General features: G+C 37.5%; 2 protein-coding genes across 2 annotated transcripts; both read right to left on the bottom strand.

The window, feature by feature from the left end:
• Positions 1 to 1,437: 1,437 nt before the first annotated feature.
• surf4 (surfeit 4) lies at positions 1,438 to 10,574 on the bottom strand. The gene is made up of 6 exons (XM_028463485.1): positions 10,333 to 10,574; positions 5,742 to 5,928; positions 4,598 to 4,674; positions 4,471 to 4,514; positions 2,444 to 2,630; positions 1,438 to 2,013 (listed from the first exon to the last, which is right to left on the bottom strand). Exons 1-6 carry the CDS (start codon positions 10,378 to 10,380, stop codon positions 1,747 to 1,749), a joined length of 810 nt encoding a protein of 269 aa, XP_028319286.1. The 5' UTR covers positions 10,381 to 10,574; the 3' UTR covers positions 1,438 to 1,746.
• A 1,611-nt stretch (positions 10,575 to 12,185) lies between these two features.
• surf2 (surfeit 2) lies at positions 12,186 to 17,785 on the bottom strand. The gene is made up of 6 exons (XM_028462901.1): positions 17,630 to 17,785; positions 17,352 to 17,503; positions 15,097 to 15,200; positions 14,400 to 14,585; positions 12,642 to 12,778; positions 12,186 to 12,548 (listed from the first exon to the last, which is right to left on the bottom strand). Exons 1-6 carry the CDS (start codon positions 17,702 to 17,704, stop codon positions 12,459 to 12,461), a joined length of 744 nt encoding a protein of 247 aa, XP_028318702.1. The 5' UTR covers positions 17,705 to 17,785; the 3' UTR covers positions 12,186 to 12,458.
• Positions 17,786 to 18,120: the final 335 nt, after the last annotated feature.

The following is an 18,120-nucleotide window of genomic DNA, read 5'->3' as shown; positions in this document are numbered from 1 at the left end:
TATATATATATCACCTTATGATTTATATATATATAGATATTAAAATAGTGTATGCAGTTATGTATGTTTATATGGACATACATGCAGTATAGGTGAAATATATATTCATGACTTTAGTTTACACTTCCAACTGAACCCCCATTTTACAAAGTGATTATCTTACACAAACAGTAGACTCCTTATACCTACAGTTTAGTCACACATACATTTATCTGACCCGTTATAGCTCAAGTTTAAGTAACCAACATTTCTTTTTACCAATTCTGTCCTTTAGAGGTCAGTATTTATGTAAAAATCTCCTGATATGATGGAGCGAACTTAATGTTAGGAAAACACTCATTGTCCAAAACTGTTCAAACAACATTTTCTGATGGAATTGACTTTACATCAACTCGCACTGGGTGAGAAATCTGGAAAAATTTCAACCAGAGGAAATGTATAAAATGATAAATCAAAGAAGGTAGTATATTCAAATATAAATACCCCATAAATTTTACATTTTTGTTCAATAAAGGCAAATGTTTTTATCCATTTTAAATAGATGCTGCATAGCGTTACACTGTAAAGATAATGGTGCGTTACGATTTCTGATAACAATTTAAAACATTCATAAAAAGGTCTTTTGTACCCCCTGCTCACTTTTTTTTTTTTTTTTAAAAAGCCCAACTTAATTAATCATGTTCTATTACAAATACTAGAGTTTCTAGTTCGACCTTGTTTCACAGAAAATAAAGTTTTAATGCTTTGACAGAGCCAGAGACTTTTTTTTCCAATATCATTTATTCGCCATGAACTTCCAAAAAAAAAAAAAAAAAAAAACCAAATAATCAAAAATACAATATAAACTTCTGAAAATTAAAACATTGATAATTCTTTTTTTGATTTTTTTTTTTTTTTTGAGACGGGGCGAAAACAAAACAAAAAAAGAACAGAAAAAAAAGAGAAGGAAACACTGAGCAAAGACGAAGTCGAGGTGGCTGTTGACTTTGCTTAGTCCATCAATCAAATACAGTTCACTAGTAAGGCGTTAGCCAAAGACACCGTGTACAAAGTGCCCAATAACAAGTCCTGGACTAAATTATTGTGTTTGAAACTTTCAATTAAGTAGGATTTCAACCCACCACTTAGTATACAATGTTCACGCCCCGCCCTGATACAACAAACAGCCTGTGAACAGGAGGGTTCAGTCTATTAAAACTGAAGGTGTACAGGTGGAAAAGAATCTACAGTGCTGGAACATGACAAAGAAAAGCAAAGTGTGCTGAAATTAAATATGGAAAGTCTGGGAATTCTTGCCAAATTGAATCTCAGATTCACAGTGAACTACATTTTTAATTTGTTATTTTTACTGTAAATTAACTGAATTAAATCCCACTTACAAGATACCATATTTCATTTCTGCACACAACACGTTATCAACACCTGCTTCGGTTGCCATTTGAAATGAACGGCCATGTTTATTCCTGATGTCGTCAAAAACGAGACACAAGATGGCATTTTTATAAAAGTTTGGTATTAATATGCTAATGTTAAAATGGTGACATAGTGAGGGGATCATTTGATGAAAACCTCTCCTGCTGGCTGGACATGCCATCTTCAAACAGAAAACAAAACAAAAAAAGAACAAAATAAACTTGTGTACCCTGATGGGATGAACTGATGGGGACGGCAGGGGGGTCTTTGTCCCGGTCGGTGGGGGAAAGTTAGTGATAGTGAGCAATTCTATCACCCTCGCCCCACATTTGCCTACCACTCCTTCTTCTTCTCGTCCATGGACACGCCGCCGGGGCCGAGGGCGACCACCAGCAACAGGCCGCCGATGACGGACGTGGTCTGGAAGAAGTCGTACTTGAGGAAGTCGTGCATGGGCTTGTAAGTAGGGATGGTCCAGAAGGCGTTGAAGTAGACGTTGATGACCAGGAGCCACCCCACCAGCGTCAGAGCGGCCAGTTTGGTTTTGAAACCGATGGCGACCAGAATAATGAGGGCGGTCCCCACAATGTTCTGCAGGATCTTTGAAGGGGAAAACTCAGAATGAGTAATGTCAATTAAAAACACATGTAGAAAAACTACATTTCTAATCAGATAAAGACATAGTGTAGGTCTCAAATCAATAAATTGAAAATTATGCATTCAAAAAAAGTTGTAAAAGTTGCTGCTTAAAAGATTGTTTGGATCTCCACCTTAAACACTCCACTTGTCATTTTCGGAAAAATGTCACGCATTGCGTTGTGAGATGTGCAGTCCTATTGACCAGTGTTTTTACTTCATTCTTACTGGGATTTCTTGTTTCTTCCCCAGATAAGGAGAACAATTATAGGCTCAACACCATTTTTGTTCTCGTTTGTTGCGGGTATATCACCTCAATCTGCGAGACATTCATTGTCGGCCAGATTTAGATCTTTCCATGTAAAGTTGAGGGAAAAAACAAATCAGAACTTACAGAGAAGAAGTTGGAGTCGAAGTGTAACAGCGTCATGAACATGAGGACGAGCAGCACTCGGCCGCCCAGCTGCATGTACTGCTTAGGCGAGCTCTCTCCCATGGAGGGGACTCCAGCAAACATGCTCTTTCCTTCTGAGCGGGACTCTGCTAGCAGAAGGAGCAGGCCGCCTCCGAGGGCCAGGTTTCTAGCAAAAAAAAAGGAAGAAAATATGTTAGTGTTTGAAAAGAGGTTATTTTGCAGACAATTGGGGTTTGACCAGGATCTAAATTAAATTATTTTTATTGGTCATAAAAATCTACATGACAGTATGTGCGTCCTGCTTGACCTGAATTATGGCTTAAGGTACGTTCACACCAAACGCAACTTCAGCGACTCTGGCGACTTGATTACATTCAAAATGAATGTAAATGATGAAACGTCAAGCGGCCTCACTTCAAGTGACACCAGCGACTCAATCGCGCGTCCAAATTCACTGGAACTCGCTCAAAGTTGAAAAATTTTAACTTTTCGAGTGACGCTGTATTGCGACATCCAATCGGAAATCAGTTTCTCCCCACGTCACTCCCCTGGTCATCACTGTTTGTACACTTCTTCAACTTACTGAGGCCAAAATTAAAGTGGCATACACCTTGAATAAGCCTTTAAAATTCGTAGTATATTTTGAGTGAACTCATCCTTTAGTAACTCCTTAAGTACGAGTGGTGCCGCCTCTGATAAGTGCTGTAAACGTACGGCCAGATAAGAAGTTTGCAGCCCTCTCAGTGCTGCTGCCGGCTCCGCAGACACATACTATTCCTCGGTCGTCACGTCACTGGAGCAGTGAAGCAATGGAGCGTCCAAAAACTATGTTCAAGCGACTCATCACGGGCGTTTTAAGCGACCATAGTCGCTGAAGTCATGATCGGTGTTAACGCACCTTTAGACTCCATCCTACTGCTGAAATTATTCCCCTTGTATTGCTTCCCATTCACCACAGGTGTTCCTCCGGGTTTCATCAGAAGCCTTCCATTACCAACACATCCATTACATTTCATTTAATACCACAATGACACCCAGCACCAAGCCTCACCCCACATATCCCACATTCAGCACTTACTGCCTTCAAGGTACAAACCTCAGGTTAAGAACTGGCAGTAAACCAGGTCTAAATTCATGCTCAAGTTTTACTACATGTATCTGTAAAAAACAAGGACTGGAGTGGTCTCCTTCATAACCTGGTCATTCTACTTCCATCTTTATACAGTCACCTGCCCTAGACCTCCTCTCACATTGCTGTTGTTCGCTACTGAAACTTCCTTCTGTGGGCTCTCCTCTATTAAATCCTTCTAATTGTTTGGAATTCTTCACAGAAGGTGTTTCCACCTGGTATCAGACACATCCTGCAGCATTTTCACTGACTTTCCATCATCACATCCACTACAGAACATGACCAACACACAGAAATAACTTCACCATCTGTACCTCTCTGACCTCCATAACTCACTCTCTTTCAATAAATCCCAGCTTTAAAGTAATTTGTTTAAGCTTTCTCAATATCAGTGACTGGCTTTGCCTGAAGGGGGTGCCGTTTGAATATTTCTTTAATTTGCTATATTTTGTACCTCTAATTGGGTGTCATTAAAAATCACCCATGAATAGAATGACTTAAAAGAGCATCACACTTGATTAACAGAAACGGTAACACACACACTCAGCCAATGACTCACCCTGTTGGTTGGCATTTAAAAAGCAGCACAGGTCCTGCTCATAGTGATGATTACAGTAATTCTATGAGCTGCACTGATAACCTGCTACTATAACCACGACTCTCCACTGCACTACAGTGTTTGTAATTAACAAACGACCACACCATGCACACACAGGCTCACTCAGTGACACTCCAACCATCAGTAACCTTTAATCGCAAATATTGACTTTGAAAGCTGATTCGGACAAATAAAACACTGATTTGGCAGTGAGTGATAAGTATGTGTGTGTGTGGGTCTGGTGTTCAAACATCATGATCCAATGCGTATGATACTTACCTCATCAAAAACTTAAGGTCCCATAAAATGCTGTATGCAACAGTCTGAAAGGAAAATCAGAAACATGTCCAGGTTAAAAACAATGTCAACAATATAGTGGGAATATTATAATGCTACTTGTTCCTACCTGGAGAGCTATGATACCAAATAATCCAAAGCAGGCATACTGTACAAAATTTCTACTGAGGATGAGGACACAACCACCTGTCAGAGCAAAGACAAAGTTACACATTTTCCCCCTTTTTTCTCACAAACAGAAAAAAACAACAGTTAGGTTACCAACAGCTGTGTGTGATAAATGATTATAGGTTGAAGCAACTTAAGAAACTGTTGGAACTGTTAAAAGAGCTCTTTGATGGATTCAGCAGCCTGTTGGACTGTGATCATAAATGAGTTTCAGTTTCACTTTTACACAATCTTCATCGTCATCAAAGTAAGGGTTTTTGTTCAGTCATAGATGAGCAGGAAGCAGGAAATCTACATGATAGAATCACATCAGTATGACAGCAGATAAAGTAGCACCTTTTGACTGACACAATAAATGTTCTAAGGCACATGTGTCAAACTCAAGGCCCAGGGGCCAAATTTAGGCCTCCTAAACATCCAAACCAGCCCACTGGGGAAAGTATAAATGGCTGAGAAAATAGTATGTGTGTGTATATATATATATATATATATATATATATATATATATATATATATATATATATATATATATATATAATGAATTTATTAAAATTAAGCAGAAATTGACCTTTTGCAAACCCCCTTATTTACTTTTGCTATGTCCGTCATGTTCCTGAGCTGGTCTCGTCTGAAATGGTTGGGAGAAGTCCACCAGTGTGTGTTAGTGACTCTTTTTGGAGTAATACCTGTCTAATTTTCCAAAATCCTGCTCAATGTTCCAATTGCTTGACAATATTTCCCCAAATTAAATAAATCTAGTAACTGCCTGTCACCTATTGCTTCGATAATGTCAGTGCCTCATATACTACATACTTTTATATAATTTATATATAGACATTTTGTATTTATTTTTGTTCTTACTGTGAAAAATATAAGTCTATTCTATTCTAAATGTAAAGTAGCACTTAAGTTAAAATTGTTCAATAGCCCACCTCTGCGGCCCACTTATTTATCGAACTAAAATGAATTTGACACCAATACTCAAGATACAGTAGATATTATTGTTAAGATGCCAAGCAGATTACAGAATTAACATACTAATAACTTTTGACAGCAGCTGCACAATTTCACTAACAAACACTCACCCAGCTGTCCAATGAGGTTAAGCAGCACAAAACACGTAGCCAGGAAGTAGCCACAGCTCCATGTAGCCTCGATGTAGTCCCTCTGCTCGTTCCACTGGAACCACATACGGATCCCGTCCTCAAGAAAAGTGCTGATGAGACACAGGCGTGCCAGGTGGGGCAGGTACTGTTTGGTTACCCGCAGAAACTGAGAGATGAAAAGAACACAAATAAAGAAAGTTATGATTGAAGTCTAAATGGCTTCCTTAGAGGTTTGCTCCATATTACAAACAGGGCAACATCACGCAGACAGTCAGACACTGCCTCAGTTTGTTGAGCCTGTAGAGGCTTTTTGGACTGTTTTCTATTAACAGTCGAAGGTGCACATTTGAGATCTTCTTCGAATGAAATACCATAACGTAACACACTTATTCTCATGCTTTAATTGATCTTTAGCAGGTTATCTAAACTAGGGGTTCTCAACCTTGGGATCAGAATCCCATTTGGGGTCGAGAGACAATGGGAGGAGGTCGCCAGATGCCTTCAAGAAACAGAATATTTTCTGAACAATTTGAGCCTACTTTTGCATATTTTGACCCTTTTTCTGCAACTACACTAAATTTTCCATATTCTAACCTAGTTTCATCACTTATTCTTGCCATATTTTCCTTTTAATGCATTTTTGCTACATTACTACAATTTTTGCCACTTCTCCATCAAATTATAATGCCTTTTCTGTAAATTTTTTCCACTTTCAAGACATTTTTTCCACTTAATGTTGCATAGGTTGACCCATTATTGTCACTTTTAAACCTTTTTTTTTTTTTACCATAATTCTAGCTTATTTTTCCTATTTAACCACATTCATGATTTGTCATGCCTATTATTTGCCAGTTTAAACTAATTGTTCCTACTTTTTAAATTACATTACCGCCCTCCCCCAATTTCTGCCACTTTTAAGCCAATATTGAAATTTTGAACCCTTTTTTCCACTTTTCTGTCTAGTTTTAGCCACTCTAATTTGCAACTTTTAACCAATTTCTGTGGTTTTTAAAATCCCATTTCACCACATTTTCCACCATTATTGGCCACTGTTAACCCATTTTATTTCTGATTAAAACAATGATTTATATCTTTGCTATGGCACAAATAATAAACCTCCTGCATAACAGTGGATAATATTCAGATTAATAAATAAAAGTGGTTATCACAGATTCATAGAACAATGGACCATCATTTTGTTGACTTTATGGATGGGCCCCAAAAAGCTTCCCCCTTTATTCCCCCTTATTGATGGCCCTGTCTCCACATGACTGTTCTTCAATGTTCATGTCTGTGTTCAACCACATTCAGATACAGTGGAGGTCCCCGGTCTCTGGAACCTTTATTTTAAGGGTCACGGGCTGAAAAGATTGACAACCATTGTTCTAAACTACTGGTACATAGATACCGGTACATTTTCACAAAGCAGCTACATTTTTGGTTAGTTATTTTTCTGCCACAACCATGTCACCAGGCTACCCTAATGAGTGATTTTAAAGTATAAAAGATAAAAAGGTTAAAGCAAATGAGGTTAGTGGTTTGCTTAGGCTAATCTAAAACTAATTTAAGTAATCTTTGCTGTTTAATTTTAATAATAATCAGCATATGTTGAAGAGACTTCTTTAGGGGGAAAAAGAGCTCGAGGCATCTACTAATTATCATGTACAATGTTTATAGCATGGTAAAAATATCTCACAGGCAGTTTAAACAACAAGTTTTTGCCTTAAGTAAATATTCGTTACTTAAACTTTAAGAAAAGTCTACAAAAGATCTTTTAGAGGAGAATGTCATGGATCCCTGAGGCAAAGGCAGGGATCCATGAGAAGGTTTCCTGTTGAGCCTTGTGTACCTCTACAGTTACATGAGATCACAATAAATGGTCCAATTTTTTCACTTCTGATATGATACCAATATTACAGCCTTGAGTATTTTCTGCAACTAAGCTGTTATCAGAGCAAATTAAACACTTATTATTTACTTGGTAGTGTTTGTGGAATTATAGAAAATGCATGAAGTGATAATATTAGTCAAACAGAAGACATGAATCAGCAAAGAGCAGGTTTGAAAGAAACTCACCCATTAGGTTATATAAATCAAATAAATAAAGTTTAAACATACGAATAATCCAGAGTTGAATTGAAAAACACTCTTAATAAATCCAACAAAAACAAATGAAGCATCAGAATGCTTACATCTGAGATATAATCTAATACTTTCCGTTAAAACTTTAAAAGGGAGTTTTTTCTCCTTGCTGTAGCTAATGCATGTTCATGTGGAACTGTCAGTTATTTTCTTAAGAATTTAATATTTCAATGAGCGCTATGAGATGACTATTGTTGTAATTAATAATAAAGTTGAATTATCGTAGTCGAATTGGGACGCCCCTAATAAATAAGTCTATATATTTCTGCTATTTCAACACCAATACGGATCTTTTCAAAAACACAAGAGCCACAACAGTAGGCATCTTCTTTGTTTTTTTTTGTTTTTTTAAACATGTTAAGTTTAAAAAGATATCTTATAGATATTTTAGATATCAGATATCAAACTACATGATTCATTATTAAAAAACAATTAACTTAATTTTGGGTTTTAAAGTTGATATTTTTTCAAGCTACAACAAAATCAGGAATTACATGTGTTGCTTAAACTCAAATCTACCTTCAACTTTTTGATTTTATCATTAAAACCTCAAAAAGCTTTTGTTTTGAAATAAAAACAAACCAAGAACAGTGCGTGGCATTCAGTCACTAGTGACACAGTGAGCAGCCGTGATATAACCCTAAGCCCCGCCTACTCAGCAGTCCACATCAGCACAGCCAGACCCCTGCAGCCTATCCGAGTCCACCAACTCCTACTATCACTGCAGAACGAGACATGAATGGGCCAACCTGGAGCCAATCCCAACAAGCAAGAGGTTGCCACAACAGCCTAGAAATAGACTCGTCTGAAGTGCTAGATCTTAGCGACACACACTGGCTTGGGTCCCATTAGTGGGAGAATTGGGAGCAAACAAAAACCAGTTATTGCAGAATAACGACTTTTTTTTTCTTACTTTCCCAGCACTTGCTCAGATCGTGCTAGAAGTGCACTTGTGGGGGCAAAGCTGCAATGAATCGACTGAAAACTAACTCCTGCTCCACTGGGGGAGATAAACTCTGATTATCTGAGGCCCCCGTCCTACAGAAACACGAGGTCATTATTCAAGTATTCATCACTACAGCACCATTACGAGCCTTTAAGTTTTCATGTAACAGAAGGCACTGAACGTTTGGGGGGGGGGGTTTGCTCAGCATGTGTGAAATCCGATCTTGACATCTCAGCTCACATCTGCACATTCTATAGTAGCACTGTATGGAGAGGGAAAAAAAACATACTACAACCATTTCAGTAAAGAGATGAGAGCAAGAGCAATGTTAAGCTCTTATGAAGGTCTACAAATCACAAAAAGAAATTTTTTTTTCAAATCCTGAAAACAAAGAAATGTCACAAAAAATAAGTGTTATATAACACAAGGTAAGGTTTACAAATGCATTTGTAAACTTCATTTTTTCCAATGTGATTTTTTACATGATTGAAAGTGTAAAAGAATGTAACACTGGTGAGGTAATCTCAAGTATTTCACAACTCTCTAGTTGCGACTAAGTCAGACAGAGACTAAAGAAAAGCTAATTAGCAAACATTGTGAAAAATTGCAGGCCATGCAGATCACTGCCTTGTGTGTCTGCTGTTATAGATTCACTGGGGTTCTAGCTAACAGGAAACTGACAAACATGTGATCAACTGCTGTGAAATCCAGTTGATGTCATTTATTATGATGCCAAATTATTAGCAATGTATCTATAATAAATGCTCAATTAAAAAAATCTGATCAAGTCTGAATTATAAGCTTTAGAAAATGTCAGAAAATGATAAAATCAGCCAAAAACAATGACCACTAAAAGCAGACAGACAGCCTTCAGCTATAACAGTGAAACGAGTACAATCAGCCGTGAAGTGTCTTGGCTCAACTGGTCTAAGTTTTATCTGGTGACTGACTTCCGACCGCGTCGCTTGTTGCTGGTAGTAACGGCAGTAAAACCTGGAAAGGGAAGCCAAATAACCCTCCGCGAGCACTTATAATGTCATCAATTAAGTGTCATAAAGAATCTTAAAAACATGTTCTGTTATCAATATGCAGCCTACAAAATAAACATATAAAAACACAATCATGAATAGGTTTTCCAATCAGTTTAAAAGGCTACTACCATATCTAGTAGGTCACAAGTTTAAAGGATTACCAGTAGATTCATTACACTGGACTTATTTAGTCTACAACGCAAGCAAATCAATATCGAAACATGACATGAGCTGAAAATCATATTCGAAATCAATATATAGGAGATAATACAAACAGGAAGGGGTTATTTATGAGTTGTCTGGTGTTGAGGGAAAGCTAACGGGTTAGCAGAAACACTTGTAGGCAAAAGTCAGACGCCCCACTTCAGCGTTAACAAACTAGTTAGCGGCTAACCAGCTAGCAGTGATTGGCCGTGTCAACAGCCGTGCTTTGAAAAAAGGAAGAAGTTACCTGGTCTGCCACGTCCTCGGCCGTGCTCATTAGATCATTCTGCCCCATGTTGTTGTGTTATTAAAGCAGATAATGGCTAAGGCGACACAAACGACACGGTGTTGACGTGCTGGTCGCTGTCAGGCTGCGCCTCGTCCCCGTTAACGTGTTTACTTGACGGTTTCTCCCTCCGTTCGCAGCACGCACACACGTACAGAAAGGCCGCTTCCGCCCCACAATGCTCCGCGATTTTGACCAACGCCGTGAAGTCCCCCACAGGCCGAAGCCGGTACTGCAGCCACTGCGTGCCACGTCGACCTAACGTGAGCTCGTGAGCTGCCACCAATACACACGTTTATAATGTACTGCACCCTCTGCGTGGAAGGGCACCAAAACCAACACCCTGCTACTCAAATATACATTAAGTAATACATGATAATAATAACTAAGTAAAACTAGTAATACAAGGTTGTTTACCAGAGCCAAAACACAGTGTTTTTCAAACCTAACATTGAGTCACAGTATCAGGTTTGACTGGGAATTCTCTTTTATTTTATTTTTATTTTTAATTTTACATGTGAATGATTCTGCTTCTTCTAAATGAGGGTTTTGGAACAGAGGTAAATTAAATTACCTATGCTAAAAAAACAAAAACAATGTTGAACCCATATTTAGAGCTGGGCGATATATCAAGATTCAAGATATATCGAGTTTTCTATTTTGGTAATATAGAAAATCACAATATCGCCTATATCAATATATATATTTTGTTGTGATCTTGGGTAAGTCACTTCACCCACATTGCCTAGTATGGCAGCCTCGCTTCTGTCAGTCAGCCCCAGAGCAGCTGTGGCTACAATAGTAGCTTACCACCACTAAGTGTGGAGTGAAAGAATAACGCACATCAATGTAAAGCACTTTGATCATCTATGAAAAAGCGCTATATAAAATAAAATGAATTATATTTTTATAGCTTATTTCGCTGCTTTCTCTACTTCTCAGAACAGCATGAAAAGCACAGATTGCTGATTGTGACCTAACCAGATCTACCACTTAACAATCCACACTACAGAACTCACTCACACATGCTGTCCCATATAGGAGAAAAAGTCCAAAGTGGAACATATTGTGCAGCTTGTTCATAAATGTGCCTGTGTGGCATGTTGTATCAGCACATTTAACCCTGAATTGTCTTTCTGGAAATAGTTTGAGTTAAAATTATCAACATTTATGTCATATATCGCCATTTTGAGAAAAAAATGTTGAGATATGAGTTTTGGTCCATTTCACTTAGCCCCTAACATCTGGAACAACTACTAACTCTGAAAATTAGTTCTCTTACAGTTTAATTTATAAACTTAACCTTGTATTTAATAGTTTCATGCTTTTTTTTTGTTTTTTTAAACTTAATGGCATAAAAATAAGGGTGCCAACAACCTCAGTTTGAAAATAAAAGGTTTCATAATCCACACCTTTATTTTTCTGAAAGTTGAGTGAACACTATGTGGGATGATACTGGAGATTCATAGAATTTTTTTTTTTAAAGGAAAAATTACTATTTTTGATTTTTTTTTTATTTAATATTATCGTCATAGTTCTTAAATTAAAATGTATTTGTACTTTTAAGTCTGTATGAGCTTTATTTATACATTTATATGATGCACACTGGGCCAACTGTTTTTTCTACTCCTGGCTGCTTTACAAAAACCTTTAAAGAAAGTAACTGACCTACACGTCCTCTTGCATTATACATAATATTTCCATAGAGCATTTATTTTATTTGACCTGAATGGTGTCTCAGTTATGTGGCTGGTCAGTTCATTTGAAATCCAAGCTTTTTTCAAATTAAATTGTGACATAAAATTCAGACAGTGTTTGAAAGTTCACATGTAATTTTATTTAACAACAAGGTTCTCATCTGCAAAGCAAAGAAAACAGAACAGGGTTCAGTCAAAAAGAACCAGTAGGTGCCATGGATATTTGGTTTGCAACATAACTGTTTTACAGACTGTATGAAGAACAGAAACTTGAAAAAAAAAAAATATGATAACGTCCACATTGATAGTTTTACAAAGGTGGGATTTGTTCGTTCATAGTCGGCGTTGAGTCTTGATATGAAAATAATCTCCAGAAAATCAGTTCACACTCTACTTTCCAGGTTGTGCTTTCCCCCGTTTCTTTCGCCCGGACTTCCAGTGATTATTTCGGAGTTTCTTCTGAGAACCTCCAGCTTGGACCTGAAATATATGGACAACTTCTTTAAAACCCTTTTACTAAAAACTGGTAGAATTGTTTTTGTTTTCGTTCCCTGTTCCATATTCTCTACACACCTTTCTACGTTTCTGCGCCGCTGATTTTCCCACTTCCATTTCTTCGTCTTCTTCATCTGTTTGGAAATCATCGTCTTCCTCATGTTTTCCTCCTTTCTCACTCGTCCCAGGTGGACTTTTTAACGAGAACAATGAGGCTGTGGGAAAATATTACAATGTTACAGTTAACAGGAGATTGAGGTACAAAATGCCTAATATGGAATGACTTCTCCTTTTGTTGCCTAAACAGCCCTGTTCACAATCTACTTTGTTGGGGGTTTACAACTGTAAATAATGTGATGTTAATACTTAAACTGTTACAATGATTAAATAATTACCAAATATTTGTGTAATAATAAAATACAATAATAATATTGAAGAAGTAACACGAATGAAGTGAGTTAGATTGAAATTTATTTTTAAAATGTAAATACAATCAACCAATTTTTTTTAAAAATCTAGGCAAGACCTGTATTCACAAGGCCAATACGTATTTGGCAATCAGCAAATAGAATTGTTCATGTGAAAGACATCTTATTGAGTGTATTTTGTTGTTGAGTAATTTCCTTTTATGTTGTTCTTTTTACTAATTAAATTGAAAGTAATAATGCAGGCAAAACAGAAGACTGACCTTAGCCTTACCTTAACCTTACACATTGAAAGGAAATGTTATTCAATGGTACCAGTCTGACAGCTGTAACGCAATTTGTGGCCAAGTTACAGAGAAAAAGGTCTTTTTTTGTGACGTCATGAACTTTGACCCCTGTCGATCATTTTATTGGTAGGTTGTACAGCTTCGGTCCAGTTAAATAAAATGCTCCACTTGAGATGAGCTTTTCAGAAATGTAAGCATCAAACTTGTACGATAAATATCTGTAGAGATATTGACACTTGACACTACCTTGAGGCTCCAAAAAAAGGTAGACTGCACATCCTTGACACTACCCCTATGACATGACACACGTGTCATTAGTGCTGCATTAATAGCCTAAGAGGAGTTCCACGACAAAGGAGTTGCGGAAGAAAAATTATAATAAGAACTCCTACGATAACAATGTATTTTCAAAAGTAAAAATGTAGCCTTTCCATTTCATCGTGGCAGAACCACAACTCTGTGAAAGTGTGATGTTCAGCAGTTTGTTGATCTCAGATCATGTCACAGGTTCAAATCCACAGAAGCACCAAACACAGCTGCTCACTTCATAAAGACTCAGGTTAAAGAATCGTATCTTTGCACTGAATCACAACTCACAAACGCCTCGTCTGCTTTAACTCCAAATCATGTAAGTTCTCTGATTGGCAGGAAAAGCCGAATTATACAAAGGAAAACACTGAGGAATCAAATGATCCAGGAAGGAGGAAACTAAGGAATTGACAGACCCATGATGGTGACGGACTACATGGCTTATTACAGACATCATTCGGAGGAGTGTTTGAAAACGAGGGAGCCACTGGGAGAACAAAGAAAGTAGGAAGTTATGGTAAGATAAGTTCAATTTCTGGATGATTATTGTGTTGTTGCGTTTTTCTGTAGCTAATGTGTACATACATTTTTATGCTTTTTAAACCTTATCAATACTATATTGTATTTTGCTGATACAAGGTAGATTCAAGAAAACGTTGAGTGTTTTTTTTTTTTTTGAGTATGACGAGGTTGGTCCGAGCTTCCTCTTTTTTGGGAGTCAAAATATGGTCACCCTAAGCCTCTGCGATCCAAGCATTGGGCACCCCTGCTCTACACTGTGTATGTGTGTGTGTGTGTGTGTGGGTGGTACTGACGTGGGTAGAGGTCGCTCATGCTGTCCTCTGAGTCACGTTTATCGTCTTCACTGTCTGAAGGTTCCCAGGTGCCGTTAGCACGATGTGAACTCCTGCCTTCGCTGAACTCCTCTCTGGTGTTTTTGGGCCGTTTCTGTTTCAGTCTGGCAGGAACAAACTCCACGCCCTGTTGCACACACTCCTCATCTACAGTAGGGAGGGAGCAGACAGAGAAGAAAACAAGCCTGAAGATTAATTACACAGGACAACTCATTTTAAAAACACTTCTGCTGTACAAGCTCAATATTTTGTGCAGTTTATCAGCCAATCAGTAACATGGGAAAGTGTTTTCAATTGTATATTAAGGTTTCATTTATTCAGAAAACTGCTTTTCAGGAAATTTACTTTGATCTACTGACATGTTATGACTGTCAACTGCCAGTCTTCTTCAGAGGCATCTACTGATCGCTTTGATGTGACCTTGACTTCCACGTAGTGCTTCTAGCAAGTTGATGCTGTCTTGTTTTTGAATTATATGTTAAGACTTAATAAGAAAAAAATTTTTTTTTGTTTTTTTGCGAGACGAAAAAAAATCCACCATTTTATTTCTAGGTTAAAAACCCATTTTCATATTGTACTTTTAATATTTTCCCTTTGTCTAGCCCCTCCTCTATTGATCCTACAGCTAAGTGTTTGATGCGTCAGGTGATTTACTGACATTGAGCGAGAGCCTTCTTGTAGCGTTTCCCATTAACATGTTTTAGGACGTGGTGCGGCTGTCGGTTCAGATGCCTGAGGGTCAGTTTACAGAAGAGCTGTTTGCTGTGAGACAGACAGGAAACATTGCGTTAAAATTAGGTTAGACTTTCAAATATACAGCAATATGCAGTGGGAGAATAAATATGATTAGTTGGAATCAAGATTATGACTCAAAACAAAAAAGTTAGTCAAATGAGATAGAATAAAATAGAATAAAAGACGTGAACTCATTCAGTTGAACTTCAACCTGAAAGACACTTGTACATTTTCCCTTTATCTACTTTTTAAGCAGTTTTGTTTCACTAGCCTTTCTTTATTCATTTGTTGGTTTGTCTGTTAGCAGGGTTTTGTCAAAAGTACGTCACAGATTTTGACAATATTTTAACCAAAGCTAGACCTCACACCATGGAAGATTCTAGTCATTTCATGGAGGGGATCTGCGTCGGGATGAACTTTATAAATCAAAAAACCCTCATCATTGGCGAAATTTAAAATTCACTGGAAAAAAGAAAATGCAGTGTTACACACTGCCATCATAACAAAGTGCAACAAGTTTCTTTTCACTGTGGAAATCTCAAAGTAACCATGACAACATAATGACGGCATTGTACAACAACTGTGAGAACATTAAGGATAAAGCACTCTGAATTACTGACAATGCACAAAAATAAAAAATAAATTATAATTTATCCTATTTTGTCAGTTTAAGCACTGATCTGAACAGATTATATGAAAATAGAATGTCTGTGCATGCATAAATATTGCAGGCATTACACACTGCCATCATAAAATCAAGTGCATCAAATAACCATTGCAACACACTGAAGGCATTTTAACCACCACTGAAATATTGCACAAATACACAAAAATATTGATTAAATATATATATAAAAAAAAAAAAATAAGCAATTAAAAAAAAAAAAAAAAAAATTTAAAATCAGCACCCAAAAAATCGCGATATATCGTGAAATTTTCGTGAAATCGATTGTTACTCTCTCACACCCCTACTCAGATATGTGGAGTCGGTTCCTCTATTACACCAATAAGTTTCATACGGATTGGATTTCATGTTTCATACGTGATTTTATGGAAAAAAAAATCAAAACAATGGGCTGCCAGTTCCGCCCTACTGTATCGAAGCCTAAGTGTGAATCGCCTGACTTGTTACTATGCGTTACAACAGATTGTGGTTCCAATGATGAACTCAGTTTGCATGTTCTCCCTTTGCTCACACACAGATTTATTAACAGAATCTGTTGGATTCTTTAGGTGTTTTAAAAAGGACTTTAGAGCTAAATGTTTGTCCCTGTGTCATCTCTACCTATAGATGATGTATCCATGTGGAAACCATGTTTTACTTTTCTTCATCTTCGAGAGCAGTGGTTCCAAACCAGGGGTACGTGTACCCGTAGGGGTACTTCAACACATTGCAGGGCGTACTTGGAAACATTGTTGAATCTATTTCCAACATGCTGAGTCATTTTTAAGCCTATTTCAGACACTGTACATGCTCATCCAACAGCTTTTCCACCCGTTGACAAAAAACGGCATCAATGAAATAAACAATATTGTGGCCTTAATGTCCTACTAAATTGTTACTAACATGTGATGCACATTACTAAAAACTGAGGTAAATATATTCTCTGATATACAATAATTGTAATGCACAAAATTGATATTTAGTGGGCGTTAAGCGTACATTTTCAAGCTGTAGGAGATTTCAGAGGCCAACATGTTAACAAGTAAATAAAACAAGCAAGGTTACTAAATTGGAGTGACTAAGGGGTTCCCCTAATCTGAAGAAAGTCCTTTGGGGGTACATGAGACAGAAAAGGTGGTCACGAGACACTGAGATGGGGTTGCCAGATGCCTTTAAGCCAATTTTTGTATAATTTTTTCTTTTTTTCTGCAACTACACCAAACTGGCCATATATTGACCTATTTTCATCAATTTTTCTTGCCACATTCAACCAATTTACGTGGTTTTAAACATCACATTTCACCACCTTTGGTAACTTTTAAATGTGGGGGTTGCAGGCTGATGAGATTTTATATTCGGAACATTCTGGTGGACTGTAAAAGCCTTAAAACCTCATCCTTTGACAGTTTGCTACAAATTACTGAAAAGCCAGTCATGCAGAGTTGATCTATTCTAAATATTGAATCATGCAAACACAGTGACAGTGGAAACATCAACAACAGGGCTCTCCTTACGGTTGCTTAGTGCTTGGCACTATGTGAGGCTTATACTGGCTGTAGTTGAAGGCTGCAGCTGAGCTCAGCTTCACGTATTTCTTCCCCTGGGTGAACTTCTGCAGCTCCTCCAGGTTACAGGGAAACTCGTGTCCGTTCAGGGTGCATTTAATCTGAAACACGCGTGTGTACACGGAGTTCACACAACTTGGAACTGGTTCATCGAGCTAGCTCTCAGCTAACATGACATTTTCAGGTGTTACAAAAGCGTGTTGGGATGACGTGTGATTAGCGCAAACCTTTTTTCCGTCCGTCAGTTGAAGGAAAGGGTGGTTAAGAAGCAATTTTCTCAAATCCTCTGCGAGCTCATCCATGACAGGTACAGTGAACACGCGCGTGCTTCGCACTCAGTTGTTGATGACGGACTCGAGACCGGAAGTGCGACACACGTGGTAATCTGGACTGCATCAAATCATTAGCGCCTACCTGTGGTCAAACCAAGGAATTACACCTCCTTTTTTTTTTTTTTTTTTTTTATTTTTTTTTTTTTACACTTTTTTATATTGATAATTTTGAAGAAGTATCTCACTACACAGATGGTGTAAAAACTATTTACAATACAAAGAAGAAGAAAAAAAACGATTTTATATTTAATATTTTTCTGGAGGTGTGTGCACTTGTATTTGATCCCTATTTAAATAACAGTATTTTATTTGATTATGTACGTTTTCTTTTTCTTTTCTTTATATTCTATGTTTTAGACGAGTTTCTTCTTTTCATTCGAAATATT

The sequence above is a fragment of the Gouania willdenowi genome, chromosome 12, assembly GCF_900634775.1.
Source record: "Gouania willdenowi chromosome 12, fGouWil2.1, whole genome shotgun sequence".
Taxonomy (NCBI): Eukaryota; Metazoa; Chordata; class Actinopteri; order Blenniiformes; family Gobiesocidae; genus Gouania; species Gouania willdenowi.
Note: the sequence above shows the minus strand (reverse complement) of the source record. Positions and strands in the feature narration are given on the sequence as shown.

Excerpts from the sequence above, each read along its gene's own strand:
- surf2 (XM_028462901.1), bottom strand. The coding sequence starts at position 17,704 with ATGGATGAGCTCGCAGAGGATTTGAGAAAATTGCTTCTTAACCACCCT. Across the intron at positions 14,586-15,096 it reads CAAGAAGGCTCTCGCTCAAT|ATGAGGAGTGTGTGCAACAG; the intron begins GTCAGTAAATCA and ends TCCCTACTGTAG. Across the intron at positions 12,549-12,641 it reads CGGCGCAGAAACGTAGAAAG|GTCCAAGCTGGAGGTTCTCA; the intron begins GTGTGTAGAGAA and ends CATATATTTCAG.
- surf4 (XM_028463485.1), bottom strand. The coding sequence starts at position 10,380 with ATGGGGCAGAATGATCTAATGAGCACGGCCGAGGACGTGGCAGACCAG. Across the intron at positions 2,631-4,470 it reads GACCTTAAGTTTTTGATGAG|AAACCTGGCCCTCGGAGGCG; the intron begins GTAAGTATCATA and ends TTTTTTTGCTAG. Across the intron at positions 2,014-2,443 it reads TCGACTCCAACTTCTTCTCT|ATCCTGCAGAACATTGTGGG; the intron begins GTAAGTTCTGAT and ends TCCCCTTCAAAG.